At 35.6% G+C, this 26,621-nt stretch overlaps 1 protein-coding gene across 2 annotated transcripts in view; it reads right to left on the bottom strand.

Annotated features, from left to right (window-relative positions):
- Positions 1–26,621, bottom strand: part of RYK (receptor like tyrosine kinase) — a 105,637-nt gene that overhangs the window by 8,637 nt on the left and 70,379 nt on the right. For both annotated transcript variants that reach the window (XM_042955428.1, XM_042955429.1), the window contains exons 10-13: positions 21,952–22,021; positions 15,945–16,077; positions 14,572–14,681; positions 14,258–14,417 (exon numbers count right to left, since the gene is read on the bottom strand). In XM_042955428.1, the coding sequence (XP_042811362.1) occupies positions 14,258–14,417; positions 14,572–14,681; positions 15,945–16,077; positions 21,952–22,021 (473 nt within the window). The remainder of the gene's footprint in view (positions 1–14,257; positions 14,418–14,571; positions 14,682–15,944; positions 16,078–21,951; positions 22,022–26,621) is intronic.

Genomic DNA, 26,621 nt, shown 5'->3' with positions numbered 1-26,621 from the left:
AGAAAAGAATTTTGTCCATTTCTAAAGGGTCTCAATAAAAGCAGGACAATCAGGTATTTTATGGCTGGCCTTTCTGTTAGTACTAGAAACCTAACAACCCCTTCTCACGTATGAAAATGGATTCAGATGACCAAAGTGCAATTAATTTAATCTGGGTCAAGTGTTTTCTAAGCTTGACTAATGAGAAGAATCATCTAGGGTGTCTGTGACAAGTACACATTCCCCAGTCCTATCCTAATCATTTTGAAGTCTGGAACTCACTCTTTCTCTCCATCCATTCATTTATTCATTTTAGAGAGAGAAAGAGAGAGAGAACAAGAACAGGGGAGAAGGGCAGAGGGGGGCAGAAAGAGAGAATCTTTTTTTTTTTTTTTTTTTTTTTTTTTTTTAATTTTTTTTTTTTTTCAACGTTTTTTATTTATTTTTTTTGGGACAGAGAGAGACAGAGCATGAACGGGGGAGGGGCAGAGAGAGGGAGACACAGAATCGGAAACAGGCTCCAGGCTCCGAGCCATCAGCCCAGAGCCTGATGCGGGGCTCGAACTCACGGACCGCGAGATCGTGACCTGGCTGAAGTCGGACGCTTAACCGACTGCGCCACCCAGGCGCCCCCAGAAAGAGAGAATCTTAAGCAAGATCCATGCTCAGTGCAGAGCCCCACATGGGGCTCAATCCCACAATCCTGCAATCATGACTTAAGCCAAAACCAAGAGTCAGACACTCAATGACGGAGCCACCCAGGCACCCTGGAACTCAGTATTATAAACAAGAGTCCTTGTTCAGTCTTAAGATCCAGCAAATTTAGGAATTAATTTTAAATGTGTTAGGAAATGGTGGTCAGGTAACAAAGATAGTTTTTATTTTTATTTTTATTGTAGTTTGGCTGACACTGAATAAACTGCACACGAAGTGCTCAATTTGGTAAGCTGATACATGTATATATTCCTGCAACCATTGCCACAATCAAGATAATGAACATATCCATCACCTCCAAAAGATTCTTTCTATTCTAATCCTTTCCCCCTGCCCCTCCCCACCACTACCCCTACCATCCCCAAGTAATCATTAATCTGCTTTCTGTCACTGGTTTGCATTTTCTAGAATTTTCTATAAATGGAATCATTCAAAGAGTACACTTTTTTGCCTAGTTTCTTTCACTTAGAGTAATGATTCTGGCACTCATCTAGGACACAGCATGTACTGACAGTTCATCCCTTTCATTGTTGAATAGTAGTCCATTATATGAATACAGCAGCTTGTTCATCCATTTACCTGTTGATGGACATTTGGATTATTTTCTGGTTTAGTTACTGAAAGCTGTTATAAACATCTGTGTACAAGTACTGGCAAGGACACATGCTTTCATCTATCTAGGGGCAAAATGACTGGATATGGTAGATACGTTTAACTTTTTAAGAAACTGCAAACTGTTTTCCAAAGCGAACGTACCATTATGTATTAGATTCCCACCAGTAGCAGAAGAACACTACACTTCTTCCATGTTCTTGTAAACACTTGTCTTTTCAATTTTAGTCATACAAATGGGTGTGTAATGCTATCTCGCTGTGGTTTTAACGTGCATTCTCCTAATAACTAATGAACTTGATATTTTCATGTGCTTATTTGCCATACATCTTCATTGGTAAAGTGTCTCTTCAAATATTTTGCCTATTTTTGTTACTGAGGGGTTTTTTTTTGTTTATTTTTGAGAGAGAGACAGACAGAACGTGAGCAGGGGAGGGGCAGAGAGAGAGAGGGAGACACCGAATCCTAAGCAGGTTCCAGGCTCTGAGCTGTCAGCACATGGCCTGACATGGGGCTCGAACTCACGAACCACGAAATCATGACTTGAGCTGAAATCAGATGCCTGACTGAGCCACCCAGGTGCCCGTTACTGAGTTTTAAGAGTTCTTTATATATTCTGCATGTATTTCCTGTATCAGACATATGATTTGCAAATATTTTCTGAGTGTGACTTGCCTTTTCATTCTCCTAATACATAGTGCCAGCATTACCTGGTCTTGATTACTGTATTTTGAAATCAGACTTCTAACTTTTTTTTTTTCAAAGCTCTTTTGGCTACTCTAGGTCCTCCACATTTCCATATCAATTTTAGAATCAATCTGTCAATTTCTACCAAAAAAATTAAAAGCCTGCAAAATTTTTGTTTGGGACTATGTTGAATCTATAGATAACTTGGAGAAAACATCTTAATATTGAGTCTTCTGATCAATAAACAAGGTATAACTCTCTGTTTATACAGGTCTTTAATTTCTATTAACAACGTTTTATAGCTTTCATTGTGTAGATATTTCATATTTTAGTTACATGTATTCCTAAGAATTTCATGTTTTTTAATGCTTATATGTTTTTTAAAAACCTAGGTAGAGAAAACAATATGGAGGTTCCTCAAAAAATTAAAAATAGATCTGGATACAATCCAGTAACTCCACTTCTAGGTACAGCCAAAGGAAATGAAAACAGTATTTTCAACAGATAAATGCACCCCCATGTTTACTGTAGCATTATTCACAATAGCCAAGATATGGAAACAACCTAAATGCCCATCAACAGATGAATGCATAACAAAGAGGTGGTATATATACAATGGAATATTAGCCATAAGAAAGGATACCCCGCCATTTATAACAGTATGGATGGACTTTGAATATATTATGCTAAGTGAGATAAGTCAGAGAAAGGTAAGTAATATACACTATCACTTATATGTGGAATCCAAAAAAGTCAAACTCATAAAAAATAGAGAGTAAAATGGTGGTTACCAGAGGATGACGGGTGAAGGATAAAACTGATGTTGTTTAAGGATACAAACTTGCAATGAGTGGTAAATAAGCCATAGTGATCTAATGCATAGTATAACAAGTATAGACTATAATACTGTAATTATATGATAAATATCACTGTAACAGCAATATTACAATATATAAATGTATCAAAGTAACATGTTATAACCTTACATTTACAATGTTATGTCAAATATATGCAATAAAATAAGAATGACCAAAACAACTTTTAATTCTGATTTTTCATTATTTGTATATAGAAATACAACTGATTTTTACACATTGATCTTGTATCCTAACATTTTTTAAACTTGATTATTAGTTCTAGTAACTATTTCGTATATCACACTGGATTTTCTTCATAGATGATCATGTTGTCCACAAATAATCACTTTTTCCTATCCAATCTTTCCTTGTGTTTTATTTCCTTTTCTTGCCTTAGTGCACTGGCTAGAACCTCAAGTACAACACTGAAGAGAAGTGATGGAGAGTAGGCATCCTTGTCTTGTTCCTGTTATTAGGTAAAAACAATTCAGTCTTTCAGCATTATGTTAGTTATAGGTGTTTTTGTTTTGGTAGATGTCCTTTATCAGATTGAGGAAGTTCTCTTCTATTCCTAGACTGTTGAGAATTTTTATTAGGAATGAATTGAGGATTTTTTTCCGTAATACTTCTTCTGCATCTATTGAGATGATCATATAGTTTTTCTTTTTTAGTATATTAATACAGTAAATTGCACTGCTTGATTTTCAAACGGTAAACAAACTTGTATACTCAGGCTAAAGCCAATGTGGTCATAAAGTGATTTTTTAAATATATTTTGGATTCTAGTTGCTAAATAAACTTTTGTTTAGAATTTTAACATCTATGATCATGAGAAATAATAATCTAGTATCTTTTCTTCTGATCTTTGGTGATGTTTCAAAGTAGTGCTGACCCTGTAGAATGAATTAGAAAGTATTCTCTCCTCAATTTTCTTGAAGAGAATGTATAGAATTTGTATTATTTCTTTCTTAAATGTCTAGAATACCAGTGCCCTAGAGTTCACTCTGGACCCAGAGTCTTCTCTTTCAGGAAGGTTTTTAACTAAACAATTTCTTTATAGGGCTACTCAGATCATCTACTTTTTGAGTGAGCTCTGAAAGTTATTTTCCAAAGTATTTGTCCACTTCACCTAAGTGTGTGAATTTACTGGGAAAAAGTTGTTCATAATATTCTTACTACTTAATACTTGCAAAGAACCTGTAATGCTGTCACCTTCCTCTATCATTATATTGTTAATGGGCAACTTATTTCTTTTTTCTTGATTAGTCTGGTGAGAGATTTATCATAAACGATATTCTCACAATTTCACAGTGAAAATCAATTTCACTAATTTTCTCTATTATTTTTCTATTTCATATTTCACTGACTTCTGTCTATAATATTATCTTTTTTCATCTACCTACTTGGGGTTTAAGTTGCTCTTTTTCTAGTTTGTTAAGATGAAAACTAAGATCACTAATTTGAGACTTTTCTTATCTAATATTGATGTTTAGTAGTGTATATATTCCTCCTTGAGTAGCATCCCTCAAGCTTTGAAATATATTTTTTCATTCAATTCTAAATATTTCATAATTTCCTTCTTTTAATAGTTTATTTGAGAGAGAACACACACACATATGCGAGTCAGGAAGGGGTAGAGAGGGAGAGAGAAACTCCCAATCAGGCTCTGGGCTGTCAGTGCAGAGCCCAACATGGGGCTTAATCTCAGAAACTGAGCCAAAATCAAGAGTCGGACGCTTAACTGACTGAGTCACCTAAGTGCCCCAAAATTTCTCTTTTGATTTCTTCTCTGACACATGGGTTATTTGGAATGTATTATTTAGTTTCTATATGTTTGGGAATTTTCTAGAGTCCTATTTTTGATTTCTAATTCAATTCCACTGTGTTCACAAAACTCTACTTTGCATGAATTCAATCTTTTTATATTTATTGATTTCTTTTATGGACTGGAATATGGTCTATCTCAGCAAATATTCCATGTACACTTGAAAAGAATATGGATTCTGCTGTTGTTGGGTAGAGTGTTTTGTAGTTGTCAATGAGATCCAGGTTGGTGGACACTGTCATTCAAATCTATATCCTTACCAATTTTCTATTTTATCAATGAGAGAGGAACACTGAAATGTGTTCAATTATGTTTTAAAGAGAGTCAAATAGTAAGAAAAAATTTACATATTTATGCATATAGTTACCATTTCTGGTGCTCTCTGGTTCCTTTGTAAATTTTTTTTTAATGTTTATTTGTTCTTGAGAGACAGAGAGAGAGAGCGTGAGCAGGGGAGGGGCAGAGAGAGAGGGAGACACAGAATCTGAAGCAGGCTCCAGGATCTGAGCTGTCAGCACAGAGCCAGACACAGAGCTCGAACTCACAAACCACAAGATCATGACCTGAGCCAAAGTCAGATGCTTAACTGACTGAGCCACCCAGGCGCCCCTCTGTCTCTGATTCCTTTGTATAAATCCATATTTCCATCTGGTATCATTGGTTCCTAAAGGGCTTCTTTTAATATTTTTTGTAATGTGGGTTTGCTCATGACAATTATTTCAGCTTTGGTATTTCTAAAAAGTCTTTCTTTCCCCTTCATTTTTGAAAGATATGTTCACTGGGTATAGAATTCTATATTCATAGGATTTTTTTCTTACAGTACTTTAAAAACATTGTTTAACTGTCTTCTCCCTTGCATTGCTTCTAGTAAGAAATTTGTTGCCATCCTTTTCCTATTTCCTTTGTATATTAATGTTTTTCTTCTGGCTGCTTTTAAGACTTTCTCTTTGCTACTAGTTCTGAGAACTTTGATTATAATGTACTGTGGTTTCATTTCTTCTTGCTTCTTGGGTTTGGGGTTTGCTCAGTTCTTAGATCTGTGGGTCTACAGTTTTCACCAAATTTGGAAACATTTGTCTTTATTTCTCATTCTTTCTGTCCCTCTCCTTCAATCTGTGGACACCAATTACACATATATTCAGCAACCTGAAGCTGTCCCACAGCTCAATGAGAGATCTTTCTTCAAGAACTTCCTGTATCTTCTCTCTCCTTCTACTTCTCACTTTATTCCCATCTCAGAAGAAAGGTATTCCTCCTCCCATGCCAAGACTACACCTTCACCTGGCCTCCTGGGCCCATTTCACCTATCATCTCTTGGGCTGCCCCTCCAAAAACCACATGTCAATCTCTTTATTTTCATGTTTCCCTGGCCTAAAAACCAAACCAAACAAACCCAATAAAAAACAAAACAAAAAAGTAACAAAACCTCTCTTAATTCTGCCATCCCATCAAGCTAAGATCACTTCATTCCTCTTAACAGCTGTACTTCTTCCAAGTGTAATCTACTTATTGCCACCACCCCCCATCTCCCACAGACCCCACAACAATCACATATATCTTTAATGATTTACTAAACCCACTCGTTCAAATGTCCTCAATGATTTCCTAATCCTCTCTGACCATTGCAGGTATGTTTATAGACTAAAGTCTCCTTGAAACTATTTCCTTCCTTGGCTTCTGTGATGCAACATTCAATTTAATTCTTTATTCATCTTTCTTTTTTCACTAACTGATACTACATATTCCCTATATTCTTCCCTTGGTTTTCTTTTCTCTCTATTCACTACCTCTGGGATCAAATGCTCCTGTTCATTCAATCCTCACTTTAATGAAGCTTATGTCCAATTTCTAATATCTTGCTTCTGTGTTGTTCCAGAACTCCAGACCCACATTTGATCCATTAGTATCTTGAACTCAACATGCCCCATATATCAAATCAATCATGTTTTCCCCCAAACCAGATATTCTACCTGTTGTCTTCAATTGTGTTATATCTTCACACTGACTTAAGATTTACCTCAACAGCAGAACTAAATAGTACAGAGCAAAGATTTCACTGAAGTTTTTGGAAATATGGGCCCCAAGTAGAAAGGCAGAATAAACATCTATGCAATAGATCTAATGGTTAAGAAGGAAGCCTCAGTGACAAAAGTCAATTAATAAATTTACTCATAAATAACAACTGTAGTCAAAACAGATGGAATCTCTGAAGTAAGGTCTGTGGGAGTAAGACAAGAAGAAATGTGAGATTCAGCATGGAAATAGAGAGGATAAGAGGTCAGTGTGAGCCATTCAGGATTCTTTTACACATTCAAGTACACAGCTCTCTTAAGGATAAGATTAACACAGTTGGCTGTGAATGTTCTTAAAATAAATGACCCAAAAAGGCATATCTATATATGTCAACTTCAATTCTGTAACTATGGAACATCTGCTAAAGGAAAGTAAGTAAAGCAGAGTTTCTACTACCCATTCTGGAAAGAATGACTTATGCATAAAAATATAATGCAGCATGTGGTAGGTGCCGTTAGACAGGTACAAGACTTTCTGGATATCCAAAGAAGACCAAATTAAAGAGCATAAAAGTACCTTGTGTATTTGGACTCAGCAGGAATTCAAGATTGGATGAAATGCGGACTATAAGGAAATGTACAACGGAAAATATAAAGCTAAAAATGGAAGATGAGGTAAGAAACAGAAGGCTCTGAAAACTAGGGGAAGGATCATGGATTTTTCTTTACCAACTCCCTGTGATCAAGAGTTCACTTTGAAGATCAAAATATCATGGAGGAATATTCCTAGCAGTGAAAGAAAGCTAGTGTTCACTTAACTTACTAACATTAATTGATTTTCACAAGTTTTCAAAACTGATATCCACTGTGCACAAGGTACAGGTGTTATTATTATATACTCCTTCCTAAATATCCAATTTCTAAAGCTTTTATTATTCTATGAATTTTAGTTTTCAGACACATAGTTTCTAGGTCTTTTTCAATAACTGATATATATGTACAGGAGTAAATTACTTTTAAAAAGCTTAAATATTTAAAATTTAAGATATAACAAATTTATACAAGTCACCCTTAAAATGGACCTTTCAACAATTCTTCAAGGTTAATGGTCTACCTAAAAATCTTGACACTCTTCCAGATTTATCATTGTGGCAAGTATTTTTTTTATCCCAGCTAAACAAACCCAGATACACAATGACTGTATACAAAATGCACTGACTGCATCAGATATCAAATTTAGTACATGCTGCTAACTCAACTTCAAAAACTGGCAATCTTTAGGCACAGAGTGTCATACATGATTGAAAAGACATGACTTCTACTATGAAACTGCCCTAGGATCTGTGATTAAGAAAGACAGCAGAGCCAATATTGGATGCCTATCATGCCATTACACATATCTGCTATTTATGACACTTTACAGTACCAGCTGCTTAGACATTGCCCCATCAAAACACAGGTTATTTGAAGGGAATGTTAAATACAATGATAAGGACAAGGAAGGGAAAGGAAAGGGTAAGGGATGTTCACGAGACCTCCTGAAAAAAATAGCTATTCTTAGGGAAAGCCTAATACAGAAAATGTATCAAGGGCAATACTTGATCACAAGACAGCAACCAGTCACCTCTGAAAATAATAACTGTTCCTAAAGTAAATCCATTTATTCCTCTTTCCCAGGAAATACTACTAGGACTATTAAAATAATACTATTAAATACAACTAAGCAATATTTTAATATTAATAATATTAAGCTTTAAATCTTTATTTCCTAATGTCTGAATGATCCTTTCACCTCTCCAGTTTTTTCTTAATATCTTTATATCAATTCCTCTTAATGCTAATTTTTATTTAGTTATATTTATTGAAGTATAGTTGACACAAAATATCAAATTAGTTTCAGGTGTACAACATAGTGATTTGACAAGTCTATACGTTATGCTACGCTCACAAGTGTTAGCTACAATCTGTCACCATTCAATGCAACTCTATTCCTCTTAAAATGTGAATTTTATGTTTAAATCATGAGTCTAAGATTGTTGATGTGTAAAATCTGCAACTATAATGGAAATGAATAAATACTGGGAATCTACACATTATTCTAAAATTAGTAAGAAACAATATAAAATAGAAAGTTTTCCATACTTTTAAAAACATTAGGTATTATCCCAGTGAAGAAATAGGCAAAAGACATGAATAGACACTTCTCCAAAGAAGACATCCAGATGGCCAACCAACACATGAAAAAATGCTCAACATCACTCATCATCAGGGAAATACAAATCAAAACCACAATGAGATACCACCTCACACCTGTCAGAATGGCTAACCTTAACCACTCAGGAAACAACAGATGTTGGCAAGGATGCAGAGAAAGAGGATCTCTTTTTCACTGCTGGTGGGAATGCAAACTGGTGCAGCCACTCTGGAAAGCAGTATGGAGGTTCCTCAAAAAATTAAAAATAGAACTGCCCTATGACCCAGCAATTGCATTACTAGGTATTTATCCAAGGGATACAGGTGTGCTGTTTCGAAGGGACACATGCACCCCCATGTTTATAGCAGCACTATCAACATTAGCCAAAGTATGGAAAGAGCCCAAATGTCCATTGATGAATGAATGGATAAAGAAGATGTGGTATATATATACAATGGAGTATTACTCAGCAATAAAAAAGAATGAAATCTTGCCATTTGCAACTACGTGCATGGAACTAGAGGATATAATGCTAAGCGAAATTAATCAGAAAAAGACAAATATCATATGACTCCATTCATATGAGGAATTTAAGAGACAAACAGATGAACATAAGGGAAGAGAAGCAAAAAAAAAACAGGGAGGGGGACAAAACATAAGAGACTCTTAAATATAGAGAACCATCAGAGGGTTGCTGGAGGGGTTGTGGGAGGGGGGATGGGCTAAACGGGAAAGGGGCATTAAGGAAATCTACTCCTGAAATCATTGTTGCACTATATGCTAACCTGGATATAAATTTAAAAATAAATTATAAAACTTTCAAATAAATAAAACAAAAACAAAAAACGTAGAAGCTATAGTTCTCAAACCCCTCCTCCCCCAAATACTACATATTCTCTGAAAACCGTACCTTTCTCTTTGATACCACAGTAGTTCAGAAGACCACTCTTCATGAGTGTATTACCAATGTGAATTTCTTCTGCTTAAGGCATGGGCAATGACTTTCCATGACACTGGGCAAATGAGCAGTAAGAAGCACTCTGCTATAGATATAGTTATCTAGATACCTAGATCTAGATAACTAAATTTCCCTCCTTCTTCTAGGTCATCTTTAATGTTCACAAAATAAATACTGTAAAGGCACAAGAAACACATTTTAATTTACTCTGTACCCTAAAACTGTTCAAATACCTTAGAGTCTCCTCATTACAGTAAGTCATACTGATAAGATTAGCATGGAAATCATTTCCTTGACTTGTTTTTGCCAAGAAAATGTTTTTTAAAAACAATGTAATACTATAAAGACAAAAAAGTACTGAGAAAGAAACTCTTAATTGTGCATTCCTGATTGCATTTAGTCTCTTAATAGAAGGTAGTCTCTTAATAGCAGAATTATGTTAGCTACTATAATTACCTAAATAATTGAAAGAAGATATAAATCAAGAAATCTATTTTCAAATAAAGGAAAAGAAAGTCACACAAAAATCCATGGTGGTATCTATATCTGATGAAAACAGAATAAAAACAATATCCAGAAATTCTTAAGAATGCCTAAGATGATGTCATATCTTGGAATAATAAAACAGATTTATAACCAGTCAAATCTAGTTGTGCATATTTCCTAAGTTCAACAGTTAAAAGCTGATATTAACATTATAAGAATATTGACATACTGAAATATTGAATCTTTTCAGTAAAAATTATGGAAACACAATCAAGAGATGCAATGTATTATTTTTAAGATAGAAAACATTAATGTATTTCCAAACAAATCACACAGAATTTTCAACTATAAAAAAAAAAGCAAAAATGTTAAGGCTCTTTTAAAGGACAAAGAAAATGCCCCCTCCAAGGCAGTTATATCATTTGTTAGGTGCTACATTTACACCTGAAATGTGTATTTTACATGTGTAGGACTCTGTTGGGAGTGGAGTTACGTTACTTATCTTGCATATGACTACACACAAAGCTTTTCAGCCCCAAACCAGCATTTCAAATGGAGCTTTTGAACCCCCAACTCCATCCATAATGGAAAAGTGGGAACAGAGAACAATGATTATGCATAAAGATTTTCAATACAAGTGTTAACAAGCAATCTTTAACATTTGTGTTTTAATGTAAGAATTCAAAAAGTATTTAATCCCACAAAACTGAATACACTAATAGTGAGTGTGACATCACAGTCCTAGGACACAGAAAAGTGTTCCTATTCCTTTTAATCTTAACTATCCAAGACAAAAGATATTTAAAGGGAAAATATATACACACACATATATTTTAAAAGAAATGAATTTCTAAGAATCTAAAGAAGAAAAATCTGAACATTTTAGGAGCTAACCATATTAAATGTAAATCCATGGGTTTTCTCACTATCACATTCTAAGTACAGCCAGAAGAATTTGGGGCACACAGAGATTTCAAGTAAGTTTATGCCAAGATACACTAAAAGTAATTATGATTTTAAAGTAAGTCTGCTGTTAAGTTGCTCACCATTAAGTTCGTGGAGATTTTTTAAAAATAAAGCTGTCAAGTGATCAAGCAGCAAGCAACAAGGTATCTAGTACAACTACATTCTGATAGAAGACAGATTCTTACATAAAATATATGAACTCTTGCAAAATTTATAAAATACCATAACCATAAAAGTAACTAATTCTAAATATAATTTTGAAATGTTTGCTCAAGTAAACCATGTATCCTCAACTTGGGACTTGACCAGCTAATACAGGACAGTGTACTCGGCTGAAGAGATGTAGATCACATTGCTCAGGGATGTATTATTATTTTTTTAATGTTTATTTTTGAAGGTAAGAGATACAAAGCGGGAGCAGAGGAGGGACAAAGAAAGAGGGAGACACAGAATCCAAGCGGGCTGCAGACTATGAGTGGTCCACACAGAGCCCGACACGGGGCTTGAACCCATGAACCATGAGATCATGACCTGAGCCGAAGTCGGATGCTTAACCGACTGAGCCACCCAGGCACCCCACCTAGGGATGTATTATTAACTATAGTTTCATTGGTTGAAAGTGTATTATCTAATTTAACTTTCACTCAGGAGTTCCTGTGAAATATTTAATCATAAATGTTATAAAAAATAATTCCATTACTTCTCAAACTTAGAGTGGAATACCTACGCAGCTAAATACATTAAATTAAGCAGTGCATTTTCTAGGGGCTTCCACTGTAAGAGCAAACAGCACTATTGGCCATCTTGTATATTCCCTTGAAATAGAAACTATCACTACTCCTTTTACTGAGAGATTAATCAAACAATCCCCAATCTCTTGAAGTTACATGGCATACTTGTTATTTAAGAAACATCTTCCATTTCCTGCCCATTAGACTAGTTTTGGGTTCACCCCAACTGCCCCTTCATTTCTGCTAAGGCAATTATGCTATATTTCAATGAGTAACAAAATCACAAATTTTAAAAATCAACCATGGAAAAAAATAGTAATATCCCAAAGAGATGAGTGACTTAATCTTTTAAATCAACAATAGAGTAAGAATTTTAAAAAGCTATATTGAACAAAGTTACTTTTCTTCACTCAAAAATGTTCAGATGTAGGCTTTTCTATTAAAGGGGTAGATCTGAAAACCATATAGTTCTAGTTTAACTGATATTATGTTTTAAGCTATGTGCTAAAAACGTTAAACTCATTTGCACTCCCATGAAAACAGCTTTGCTTAATGTAGAAGCTGGCAAAGAATTCCAGCTACAATTCAGAACTTCTAAATAAAGATCTGGCAACCTCCAAAACATATCAATAAGAGCATAATTTGTCCTTACTGATATTCATACAGGAGCTGTGTGCTAGACTAAAATCAAACTCTGCTTTCCCATTTTATATTATTTGAGAAAAATCGGTATCAAAACTGAAAATACAACCTTTCCCTCCCCCCCCCACAAAAAAAAAGCTTATCCTGGATTATATAGGTGGGTCCTAAATGCAATCATAAATATCTTTATAAGAGACAGGCAGAAGGAGTTTTAAGAGACAGACACACACAGAAGAGAAGGTGATAGGAACATGCAGCAGAGAGATGCAGCCATGAGCCAAGAAATCCCAACAGCCATCAGCAGCTGGAAAAAACAAGGAAAGTTTCCCCCTTAGGGACTCTGGAGGGAGCATGGCCCTGCCTACACCTTCATATCAGACATCTGACCTCCAGAATTCAATTGTGAGAATAAACCTCTCTTGTTTTACCACCAAGGTTGCATAGTTTGTTACAGCATCCAGAGGACACTAATACAACTAAGGAAATGAGGGCATTAGAAGAGTAATCCTTAAAGCACACAAACTTAGAAGTAAAAGGGTAACCCTATATTATAAATAAAATCTATTGATGTAAACACAAGATACAAGGATATAGTAAGCCCAATTTTTACAGTTGAAACTTCAAAGCAAACAATTCTATAAGATTTTATATTTATTTATTTTTAAAAATTTATGTCAAGTTAGCCAATATATAGTGTATACAGTGTGCTCTTGGCTTTGGGGGTAGATTCCTGTGACTCATCGTTTACATACAATACCCAGTGCTCATCCCAACAAGTGCCCTCCTCAATGCCCATCACCCATTTCTCCCCTTCCCCAACCCCCATCAACCCTCAGTTTGCTCTCTGCATTCAAGTCTCTTATGGTTTTATATTTAATACTAACGTATCATTGAGTGGTCACAGAGGGCGAACCTATAAGCAAAAGTTTTACCTAATCTCTATTCAGCTACAGTAACAAACTGTACTGAGATAGAAAAATAAATCCATCTTTCAAATCAGACTAAAGTGAGAAATTAAAAGCAATTTAAAATGTCTACAAAATACCCACAAGTAAACGTGGCTACTGAAACTATTCATCACTAAGTATAAAGGATCCCACTATATGATCTTCTCTGGTGGGCAGAACTACTCAGAAACAGACAAAAGGGAAGAGAGTGGCATCTGGGGAATTACAAATAACACAGTTCATAATGTTAGAAGAGGATGTTTGAAAGGAACAATAAATCTTTATGATCTGGCAATCACTTGGTTCTTCTGAGACTTACATAAGAAAAAAAAAACCCAAATACTGAAATCTCTCTAAGCCTTAGTATCTACCTTTAAAACTGGGATATTCGTGTCTAGCTACTTCATAGTGTTAACAGCCCCCTCACAGGGTTACTCTGAGGATGAAACGTGATTACACACATTGATGGCCCATGGTCTGAGTCACAGCATCTTTCCATGAACTGGCTGACTGGAGCTAACTACACTTGCTTTCTCAATGAAACATTTCAGGGAACAGTTACTAAATTTAAAAAAATATATAGAAAAAAAATTAAAACATAAAGCCTCTTCACCATTCTATTGATATACAAGATTCCCAGCACTTACCACATCACTAGCACTGGAGAACTCATTATTGACGAGACTTTCCAGAGCCATCCACCGAACTGGCCTGTTTTCATTGTCCCCCAGACAGTGATAGTCCATGGGGAACAAGTCTCTGGAGAGGGCATTGTCTGTGATCTTAACTTGAAGTGTGTCATCAATCCTGAAAAGTAAAGACATGAGCATCAAATGCAATCAGACTGCTTAAAACATATGAATCAGGGTTACTCTTACAATTCCCACAGTAACTCCTGGAGAGAGCCCAAATCCAGGGAAAACTAAACATCAAAGGACAGTGACAAGCTCATGGCACCTACACACAGTTCCTAGCAGCCAGGTCTTTGTGGATGACTTCCCTTCTGGCCAGATAGCTCATTCCACAGGCAATCTGAATGGCCATGTGTACGAGGTCTTGTTGAGAAATTGCCTGTGGTTAAAAAAAAAAAAAAAAAAAAAAAAAAATGACACTGCTTGTAGTTAGCACAAAAATTATGATGGCAGCTACTTATTTTATTCCACAATCCTACTCCATCCCAAAATACTTCTTTACACCTACACTTGACTTTTAAAAAGCTACTTCTTGACCAAGAATATGTTCCCATTGCTCCCTAATATTTGTATCTACTAGTACTTATCATTCTGTAATGTAACTTACCATTTATTTCACACTGTCTCTCTCATCTGTTAGGTAGATCTCCCCAACAACTAGGACTTACAATAGGTGCCCAATAAATATCTGTTCCATGAATGCCGAATTCTCAAGATAATATTTCAAATGTTTATTATTTGATAACCTGTTCTTTAAAATCAAAAGTTTTTATTAGGAGATTATCTCTGGAGACCATTTTCAAACTAATATAAGTCTATAGCTCTCACTACTGATATGCTCCTCTAGAGCCAGTATGCTAGTACTGTGGGCTAAGGAGTGAAATTCTTCCTCAGGTAATGTTGATGGGCCGCAGCCTCCAACAATTTTTGGGGAACCCTGGCTTTAATCCTGTCAATTTACAAAGCATATTGACTTATAGGTCACTCGATGCAGCATTTGAATCCACTTTCTCTGGGCAACTGTAGTAAGTACATCATTATAAACTCTAAAACAAACAATACAGCTACAAGTTACAGTAGGCAACAAAACACCAGCTAGGCTTTACTACCACTACCATCATAATGTGTCTGGAATATAACCAAATGCTTCACAGCCATGTGCACAAGCAGCAAAGAGAAGGAAACTCCTAAGTGATCGATATCTTATAGCCAAGCATATTAAAAACAGATCCATTATCCCCATAATCTAGACCTCCAGTCACGACCAGCTTTTGGTATAATATGGACCAAATGACTCTGTCAAGTGTGTTTCCATTCCTACAAGGGAGATCTAGTACCAGTGCCTTCAAAGAGTTATCAGGAAAATGGCTGAGATGGTGTTAGAGAGGGTCTGAGGTGATTATAAATAAACACACAATGGATAAAAGGCAAAAGTTCAGCCATCAGTAGAGTGCAACCTTTAAGACAGGAATCATAAACCATCTTACTCTAAATCAACAGGGTATAAATATCTTCTAGTTCATTTTGAGTTTCTTTTTATAGGTTTTTAAACAGTTTATATATAGGAAGGTTAACATCTATTTTCAAAGATAATATCAGAAGTTCCCGGCAAATAATTAGTATTGGGGCAAATTTTTCTCACCTGAGGATTATTGGCCTCTACTAATTTGCACTGCCGTAAAAACAACTTAAGATTCCCCCAATTCATGTAAGGCAGTATCACCATGGGCTTTTCTCCTTCTTCTATACACACATGCGTAATAGGAAGAAGATTTCTACAAAATAATGAAATCAGGAGAAAGACAAGTGAAATCTAAAACCTCAAGGGCTTATTTTTAATAAAAAGCAATAAAGGTAACCTAAAACAAAACCAGAAAATCTCAAGCATACTTAAAAACATGATAACCATTAAAAATGTAATAATGTTATAAATGCCCCTTAAAACTAGACATCAGTGTTTCCCACATATACACTTGGTGGATAGATAGGGAAAAGCTGTAAACTCAAAGTTGTTTCCTGTGGACTGGATTCTCTGAAGACACTCTCTAGTCACACTAAAACTTTACTCTTATGGGGTAATCAGAGACATCTAAAAAATGACTTGATGTGTTTCTATAACATCCTCTTTAGTCCATCAACACATTAAAGAAAAGCAGACCCCATGCAAACTATGGACCAGCATATGCTATCAAGAAGGCCTCAGAGAGGCTGCAACTGCCACAAAAGCCAAGATGCCCTTAGCTGGTCCCATGGGACTTAGAATCTGATTTCCAAATCCTAAATTTACCATGTACTGTTTGTGCAACCATCTCTCCTGGCCTTAGTTTCCATACCTCTAACATGGCATCATACCAACCATAAAATGTTGTTATGATGTACAAGATAAAGCCAACCATGTAGTAAACAGTATTGTTTCTCTAAATTTCCATGGCACACATAAATACTTTCATCCTATTTCCTGACGACACCTCTTTCCATTGATACCTGGAAATAATTTAATTTTCTTCAAGGTTTGTAACTTTTTACATAATTATCTCATTTTCCCAACTATGCCAAAAAGGGAAAAAACATGAATTCTTATTTTTATGCCCAATGCTTTGTATTCTGTGCTATAGAAAATAAGCATTTAATAAATATTTGATAAATAACACAAGTATCACAGCCTTAAAAACGATCCTACTCCTTAACTTAGTAAATTCTGCCTCTAAGGATATTTAATAAAGAAATAATATCAAACATTAAAAAGCTACATGAACAAGGATAGTTAATGAAATATTAATAGCAAAAAGTTACAAACAACTAACAGCACACCCAAATAGCAGGATAGTACATAACAATTAAATGGTCACAAAGAGATGTTAAGAAGAGTAAAAGTTTATCTTATATGAAAGCAAGATACAAAATTTACATATGTGTGCAGGATAATTTCAAAGATGGGAGAATAATAAAACTCTGCACAGAAATATGACAAGAATTAAAAGTTGTTGTCTTTGAGTTGTGGGGCTTTAGATCATTTCTATCTTGCTTTTTCTGTTTTGTTTTTTTCTAAATTGTTTCAACTGAGCATGTGTCTCTCTTAAAACCACAGTCACACAACTCTGACCCAACAGCGCACAAGTGAAAGCTGCGGACTCCTCTACTGCTATGTAGGACTTACTAATAGGGAAAGCACTGACCCCTAAGCAGCAGAAAATGAGGACTCAAGAGATTAGTAGACCTGCACAAAAAAACCTCCTAGTACAGCTTCTGCTTGCCATTACAGCCTAAGAGTGGCAGTGATGATTAGTCCCACTCAGTTGAGTGAAGAAACCCATGCAAAAAGAGGTTAGGTTATCTGCCAAGCACAAACAACAAGTGCATGGAGAAGAAAATTCAAAACTTCATCCAGTTCCAAAACCCTTTGCTTTTCCCTGGCTCACTGGATATTCCCTCCCGGGAGAGCAAGAAGGAATGCATGGGAAGTAACACTGCCTCTTTTCTTACCAAGTCCCATGCACACTAAAATGAGTACAACAGGTTTGCATTCAGGTTTAACTGAGCACACAATGATTTTAGGTGTAATGTGAAGAGTTACCTGATCTAACATCCCCAAAATTATTTCTCTGCTCCTCTCCTCAGGTCTGAAATTCACTGAGCAGAGTTAAAGGTATTTTATCCAGGCACAGTAAGTTTGCTGTTTGAGATCAAATCATTTGCTCTATCACCAGGGGATTAAAAGCCCTCTAGGAGAGGTAACAAGTTGCATGAACATGTTTTTTTTTAATTTTTTAAATATTTTATTTATTTTTGAAAGACAGAGACAGAGCGCAAGCAGGGGAGGGGCAGAGACAGAGGGAGACACAGAATCTGAAGCAGGCTCCAGGCTCTGAGCTGTCAGCACAGAGCCCCACGTGGAGCGTGAACCCACGAACCGTGAGGCCACAATCTGAGCCAAAGTCAGACACTTAACCAACTGAACCACCTGGGCACCCCTGCATGAACATGTTTTAAAGTACAAATGGCTGGCCTTCATTCTATCCATTTTATAAAGAAAAGGAGAATAAAAAGGAAGATCCGGGACCTAGATGAAGAGCGGATGAGAGTAGATACTGGTGCTGTAGGCAAGAACAAGGTAGAAACAGGGAAGGTTCTGTGGGGACATGAGACAACTGCACGCAGTTCTCAGTCTTGCCAAGCGTGCCTGCAGAGTGAGGGCCGGGAGGCACTCAGTGTGAGGTCACCACCAGGCAACTTCAGGCCAATGGAGAGCCAAACTGCACACAGAAATAACTCAACAGTACTTTAATATGAAGCACTTCGGATGTAATTAAAATAAATTGGTATCTTTTTATTTATACAGGTATTTCAATTTACAGTAAATATTATTCTCATAAATTCCAGTAGAAAAAGGAATAAAAAGAATTTCAAAATACTTAAAATATATCAACACTTTACAATTCTTACTCTTGGAATGTTAAAACATGAAGTAAACATGCTTTGCATGTGGAATTGCGTGCCACAACCAGTTTTAAAAAGTTAAATTCTGAAATGAGGTGTCATTTCTTACTAAGTGTATTTTGTTGGCTTGATAAGTTGTACAATATGAACACTGAAGATCATTAGTTCATTTTTGTCCCTCAGGCCTAGCAGAGTTCCAAGTACAAAACTGGTGCTAAATGAATTAGAATAAGAGAATGAACAAATAAATGCACAGACGCACCCATGATACTCATTAAAAACTAGGAGTCCTGGTATTACTCTACAGCCAGGAAGAACAATTAGCCATGACCAAACTAGACAATCTGCCTTTAGAAGACTTTCCCCAACCGCTGAATGTCCAGTATGAGCCCTATTCAGCATGTGGCATTCCATCACCTAAGGTGTCCTGGGCTGCTAATTCATCCTGATAGGATGCTGGAAAACCGTACAGGCTAAAACCACATGAGAAATGCTGCAAATACTTGCTCTGAACGTTATTCAGCCAAAGCACCTAGGCTACAGTGGATATAAAACTGCTTCTTGGGAAAATCTTGGCTTTGTCTACATTTATCCCTGTTTCCCACTTCTGTGAAGTGTACAGACCTTTTATCAGGGTAAGAATACTAGGTAGGTACCTAAATACTAGGTTACATTACATACTAGTATTAAACACTTTTGGCTCTTCCTCTCAGAGTCAGCAGAATAGAACATCAAGCACTTCCAGTCTGGTCAAGAAGGACATTTCTAAATGACCATTATCCAGTTCTTGTTTTGTTACTCAAAGGAAACAAAATGTATTTTTTATAAAATATAATCTCAGGAATGTTATCCATGCATTCCTCTGTAAATATGTTCTATACTTGGACTGAATCAGACCAATGGAAGGTAACATTCTTCAATCACTTGACTTTAACCCTTCAATGGGACATCCTCAGTCCGACCATTACTGTATGTTCAATTTTTTCAGACACCCTGGGCTTTTTTATGCTCAATGAAACTAAAAAGTGTATCTGTTCATTATATTAATCAATGCCCCAAGTATGACAAGCCTAATGTGACATCTACTTGAGAATTTGAAACTAGGAAAACTTTTTTCCTCCCCCAAAGAACATTTGTTTCTTTCCCTTCTAATACTGAGATTCATCAACTTTTAATGTTTCCCCAGAAACTAAAAGATGTTTTATGTTCAATCACAGCAAAAATATTTGTATCCTTATTGTTGGGTTATTTGTTTTCTCCTCCACCATCACAAAGCCATAAAACTCGACTTTCATTACCATTTTATTGCTCTCACTACTGCTGCCTTCTTTTTAGCTTCTCAAATTCTTTCAAATAGGAACCAAAGTATAAATGAAACTCAAAAATAAAACTCTGCATAGTCATCTTATTTTTTGGCAGAACTAAAGTAACTGCTCAAAGTACAAAGAAATTAAAATGCATGATGCCTTTTGCATGCATCACTTGTGTGTGTGTGTGTGTGTGTGTGTGTGTGTGTGTGTGTTTCCCCAGAAGTCCATAAATATCTTCCAACAGGGATGGTCACTGACCCATTTTTTTAAACATATGCAACCAAATCTGCAATAGGCATACAAATTAAGCTGACTCTATGTAGTTTTTTTTCTTTTTAAAAACCTTGCCCCAATACTGATACTGCAGCATGTTGAGATACGATATTTAAGTCCTTTTTGTTTCAGAAGATAGAGCTTTTGTTATAGCTCTGTAAGAGGACTGATATGAGTTTTTTTTTTTTTTTTTTAAGTTCTTCATACAGAACTACAAGTATTTCTTAAAAACCATACTATGACCTAATGACAAGATCCTGGTCAACCATTCAATGAACTGCTCCAAATCTTTTTTAAATGTAGATATGAATTCATAGTTACTTATATAAAAAGTTAGATACATTGCTCTGTTATATTAAGAAGCCTGTTAACCTTGTTAAAGATAATAATGGTATTATGATTATATGAAAACATCTTCGGAGCACCTGGGTGGTTCAGTCATTAAGCATTTGACTCTTGATTTTCAGCTTAGGTCATCTCACGGTTCGTGAGGTTCAGCCCCACATTGGGTTCTGCGCTGACAGCGCAGAGCCTGCTTGGATTCTCCCTCCCTCTCTCTCTGCCCCTCCCCGACTTGTTCCCTCTCTCTCAATAAATAAATATTTTTAAAAAAAATCTTCATGGGGGGAGGGGAATTGCAGGCTGGAAATGAATTTAAGTGCTGAGATGTCTAGTTTACTTTAAAATATTTCTACACTCCTAAATATCTATGTATCACCTAGGTAGATAATAGACATTTATATACACCAAACAAAAGTGGTAAAATGTTAACTTTCACTAAACTTAGGAGATGGGATTACTGGTGTTTATTATTCTTATCTCTGGTATTCTATGTTAAAGAATTTCATAGCAGGTATTTTTTAAATATTTTTTTAATATTTTTTTTCAAGTTTTTATTTATTTATTTTGAGAGACAGAGAATGAGCAAGAGAGGGAGAGAATCCCAAGCAGGCTCCGTACTGTCAGCTTGAAGCCCAATGTAGGGGCTTGAACTCACAAACTGTGAGAACCCATGAGGCAAAACCAATAGTTGGATGCTTGACCGACTGAGCCACCTAGGCACCCCTCATAGCAGATATTTAAAAAAATTTTTTTTTTAATGTTTATTTATTTTTGACAGAGAAAGAGACAGAGCATGAATGGAGGAGGGGAAGAGAGAGAGGGAGACACAGAATCTGAAGGAGGCTCCAGGCTTCGAGCTGTCATCACAGAGCTAGAAACAGGGCTCGAACTCACAGACCACGAGATCATGACCTGAGCCAAAGTTGTATGCTTAACCGACTGAGCCACCCTGGCGCCTTTTTTTTTTTAATTTTTTTAAATGTTTATTTATTTTTGACAGAGAGTATAGCAGATATATATCACTATCCTATTTTTTAAAGAATAATATGCACACAAATATGTAAAAACTCCCTTTCTCAAAAGTTTAGCTATGTTTTATCCAGCTATGTTTTCTTTTCTTCCTTAGAATCTATTGCATTTTTTAATTTTTTTCACTGATATTCTATTTAGAAAATAAGGGCATTCCAAAAAGCTTTCAATTCAGAACATATCACAACTTTCTTAAATATAAATGTAGCATACAATGTTACCATGCTTAACACTTAAATGCTGGGTAGTTTTCCTCACCTGTGATGAAGACCTCGTAGCTTACAACTTTCAGTGAGCATCATTGTCACCTGAATTTCAGAAGCTTGATCTATATAAAGAAAAGGACATTGTCGTGGATGTTAACACTATATATGTGACAAGACCTATTCTGCTATTAGCAAAAATTTATCTCAAACTATAGGATGAATTTTCATTATAAGATACAGGTAAATCTACATAGGTCTAGCCTATTTCTATTATCAAATTACAAAATATTACAAAATTCTATTGCAACAGGCAGTGTTTCATTTAATAGATGAACATTAACAGAAGCCATGAAGAATAAATTTGAGTATGTAAAAATTAGAAATTAAGTAAGGTTCCATAAAAAAAGTAATGAAAGTAGTAGCAGGCTGGAAAAATATACATAAAGGACTAATTTCATTTTTTCCCCTTCTTTAAAGAACTCCTACAAACCAATAAGAAAAAAATTTAAAGAGTCAAAAGATAAAAGCATACACTTTACTGAAAAAAAGCAACACAAATGACCAAAAAAATTACAAAATGACTTTTAGCCTCACCCTTCTGTAAAGACAAACAAACTAAATTAAGAGGTATCATTTTCTTGGTCAGAGTGGGACAAAAACAATCAGCTACCTGCCAATTTGGGCAGGAGTGTGATGAAACAGGTTCATCAATAGCATCTTGGGAAAGTGAGGGAAGCAATACCCAGCAAAGTGCAAAAATACATATACTCTACATCATCAGCCCACTATTAAGAGCATAATCTACAGATATAGTCACAAAAGTTCATCTACATATAATGTAACAAGAATATTGTTCACTTGTAATAGCAAAAAATTCAAAACAACCCAAAGTGCCCATCAAAAGAGAATCAGTTAAATTAGCACACTGGGATACTATGCAATTACTTTTAAAAAATAAGATTTAAGTCTCTATGTATGACAGAAGATCTCCAAGATATATTAAATTTTAAAACCAAGGTGACAAATTGTTTGAGTGACCAGTTATGTTTTAAAAACAAATTATTTGAAAAATTAGATACATCTGGACACATTTTTTTTCTTACTCATGAAGAGAATAATAATAAATTGTTAATGATGGTTAGGTTTAGAGATGGGAGAATTTAAATTTTGCACCTTTCTCTTCAATTTACATGTTCAAACCTTAGAAACATAAAACTATAAAAAAAAAATGACCACAGGGGTTCTGAAGGGAGATTGTGGCCCTTTTATTTTCTTCTTACCTGTCTGAGTTAAAAGCTAGCAAACAAAAAGAACTGATATTAAATTAATAGAAAAAAATGTAATTATCATATAATACCCAAAACTAGTATGATTATTCCATTTTATTTTTAGCATCTGAACTTATGGTTTTTGGTCCAAAGTAACAGAACTATAATTGGCTTTTAGTTCAATGTTTTTGAAACACAAAACACAATAATGCAATTTACTAGTATCTTTAGTTTGCGCCTCCAAAGGAATTTTAAGTCAGCAAATATCTGCACAAATCTATAAGCATTCTTCATCTTACAGGGGCCACTACTTTAATAATGAGGATTTTCTCCACTATTTAAAAAGAACATTTCCATTAAGTGAATGGCATATTTTCATTATAAAATTGGAAATGAGTTTCAGTTTTTTAAAAACCAGCCTGAAGATGGGAATGCAAGCTGGTGCAGCCACTCTGGAAAACAGTATGGAGGTTCCTCAAAAAACTAAAAACAGAACTACCCTACAACCCAGCAATTGCACTACTAGGTATTTATCCAAGGGATACAGGTATGCCACTTCAAAGGGACACATGCACCCCCACGTTTATAGCAGCACTAGCGACAATAGCCAAAGTATGGAAAGAGCCGAAATGTCCACCCATGGATGAATGGATAAAGATGTGTTGTATATATACAACGGAATATTACTCAGCAATCAAAAGTGAAATCTTGCCATTTGCAACTACATGGATGGAACTGGAGGGTATTATGTTAAGTGAAATTAGTCAGAGAAAGACAAAAATCGTATGACTTCACCCATATGAGGACTTTAAGAGACAAAACAGATGAACATAAGGGAAGGGAAATAAAAATAATATAAAAACAGGGAGGGGGACAAAACAGAAGAGACTCATAAATATGGAGAACAAACTGAGGGTTACAGGAGGGGTTGTGGGAGAGGGGATGGGTTAAATGGGTAAGGGGCACTAAGGAATCTACTCCTGAAATCATTGTTGCACTATATGCTAACTAATTTGGATGTAAATTTTAAAAAATAAAAAATAAAATTAAAAAAAAACTGGCCTGTAGATATAAAAAAAAAATTATGAGTATAGTGTACCTTTTATTTACTTATTTATTTATTTATTTTTAATGTTTTTATTTTTGAGAGAGAGACAGAGCGAGTGGAAGAGGGGCAGAGACAGAGAAGGAGACACAGAATCCGAAGCAGGGTCCAGGCTCTGAGCTGTCAGAGCCCAACACGGGACTTGAACTCAAGAGCCATGAGATCATGACCTGAGCCAAAGTCGGACACTCAACCTACTGAGCCACCCAGGCACCCTGAGTATAGTGTATCTTTAAAAACACTCTCAAGGGCACCTGGGTGGCTTAATCGGTTGAGTGTCCAACTCTTGATTTCAGCTCAGGTCATGATCCCAGGGTCGTAGGATCGAGCCCTGCGTCAGGCTCCGTGCTGACCATGGAGCCTGCTTAGGATTCCCTCTCTCTTTCTGCATCTGCCCCTCTCCCCTGCTAGCACTCTCTAAAAATAATAACAACAACAACACTGATTTCAAAGAAACCAATAACTAATTTGTATGTCAACAGTAAAAATAGTAGTAACTTGCAAAGCTTCTGATCAATGCAACAAGAGGGAGAAAAAGATACAAAGACTGGCAAAGCCAAGATTCACATCCCAGCCCTACATAGTAAAATGCCAAACCAAGAGTAAAATCCAGATCACTGAAGTCAAGTACTATGAGTATGTGTCACATTTACTCCTTAAAAGTGCAACTGTCAAAGCTAAGCAATCACAAACTTCATTTTCTTCCAAGACTAACTAGTGGAATCACTCCCTCTTCAACAACTTGCTAGTAGTGTCCACTTTTCCAGACAGCTTCACTTAGTTTAAACCTTTGTAGGAATGTAAAATGGGCGGACGAAAAGCCAAGGGCTTGAAACACTTGGTACTTCTTTGGAAAACGTGCATCACACTGATGTCTGCCAGAATAAACTCTAGTTGTCTAAAAACTGCTCAAAATTTAGGATCATCTAGGAATGGCAGAATGTGCCTTTATTTCTTTTTCTGTAATCTAAATAAATTTTAATCAAATTACAACCAGGACGATTTGGGGACTGTCAGGGTCTTTTTCAGATTGAAATCTAGTAATATCTGGAAATCGGCACCCAGTTAATAAGTGGTGACCTTCCTGTCAACTGGCATGAAGATCCAAATAAAAGTCAATTTCAGGACATGTTATTTTATGCCTAATTTTCTTCAAATTATTAACTTTAATAAGCATACTCTATTAAGCAAGGGACACTTGAACTAGATGATGATCTAAGAACAGTTGGAGTTGGAGAAAAAATAATTTTATCCATTTAGTAAGAAAAAACCATTTTCCTGGATTCCCTTCCCAGTCTAGTCTAAGTCTTTTAATTTTAAATACTGAAAGATCTATTTTAAGATGTGCACATTTGAAAAGAATACTATAAAATATTTACAAGTTACAAGAAGAACAAACGCTTAAAAAAAACCACTTATTTCCAAATTGCAAAGTAGTAGCAACTATAAAACAAAATAAGAACCCAACACCAATAACCTCAAATTAATTAATTTACTTCATGGAATTCAATTTCACAATATTCACTGTATGAGATTCAGATTCTTTTTTTTTTTTCGTTTTTTATTTATTTTTGGGACAGAGAGAGACAGAGCATGAATGGGGGAGGGGCAGAGAGAGAGAGGGAGACACAGAATCGGAAACAGGCTCCAGGCTCCGAGCCATCAGCCCAGAGCCTGACGCGGGGCTCGAACTCACGGACCGCGAGATCGTGACCTGGCTGAAGTCGGACGCTTAACCGACTGCGCCACCCAGGCGCCCCAAGATTCAGATTCTTAATTTCAATCTCTGGAAATTTATCTCTTATACATTATACACACACACACACACACAACTTATGTTTTATATGTAATATACATATATAATAACATTATTGTTATTTTTAAGGTTAGTACAACTTTTTAGAAACAACATAAATAATAGACTGGAATGTCTATTAAGTCTCTGTGCAAATTTACAAATTTTTTATGAAGCCAAATTCCAATTTCTTGCTTATGTCTAAAGGTAAAGGTCAATAATCTTTTAAAAAATTATTTTTTACATTTTAAGCTACATTTCTAATTGTGTGGCAAGTAACAAAGCATACAGATTTGTGAAAGAAATATGCCAGATTTTCATAGCTTCAATTAAAAAAAAATTCCAAAAAAATAAATCTCGAGATACCCAATCATATGGAGTTATCTAACAATTCTGCGCCAACGACTGTGGTCAATGCACTTCCTCTTTGTTTCTCATGTAAACCATAACTATATCTTGGCTAAGGACTCACTGTGCTTTCTCTTGTTTCCATCTAGCTCAGAAGGAACATTACAATCACAGTGGTTAAGGCGTAGAAACAACCAATTGACTAC

The sequence above is a fragment of the Panthera leo genome, chromosome C2, assembly GCF_018350215.1.
Source record: "Panthera leo isolate Ple1 chromosome C2, P.leo_Ple1_pat1.1, whole genome shotgun sequence".
In the NCBI taxonomy this organism is placed as follows: Eukaryota; Metazoa; Chordata; class Mammalia; order Carnivora; family Felidae; genus Panthera; species Panthera leo.
Note: the sequence above shows the minus strand (reverse complement) of the source record. Positions and strands in the feature narration are given on the sequence as shown.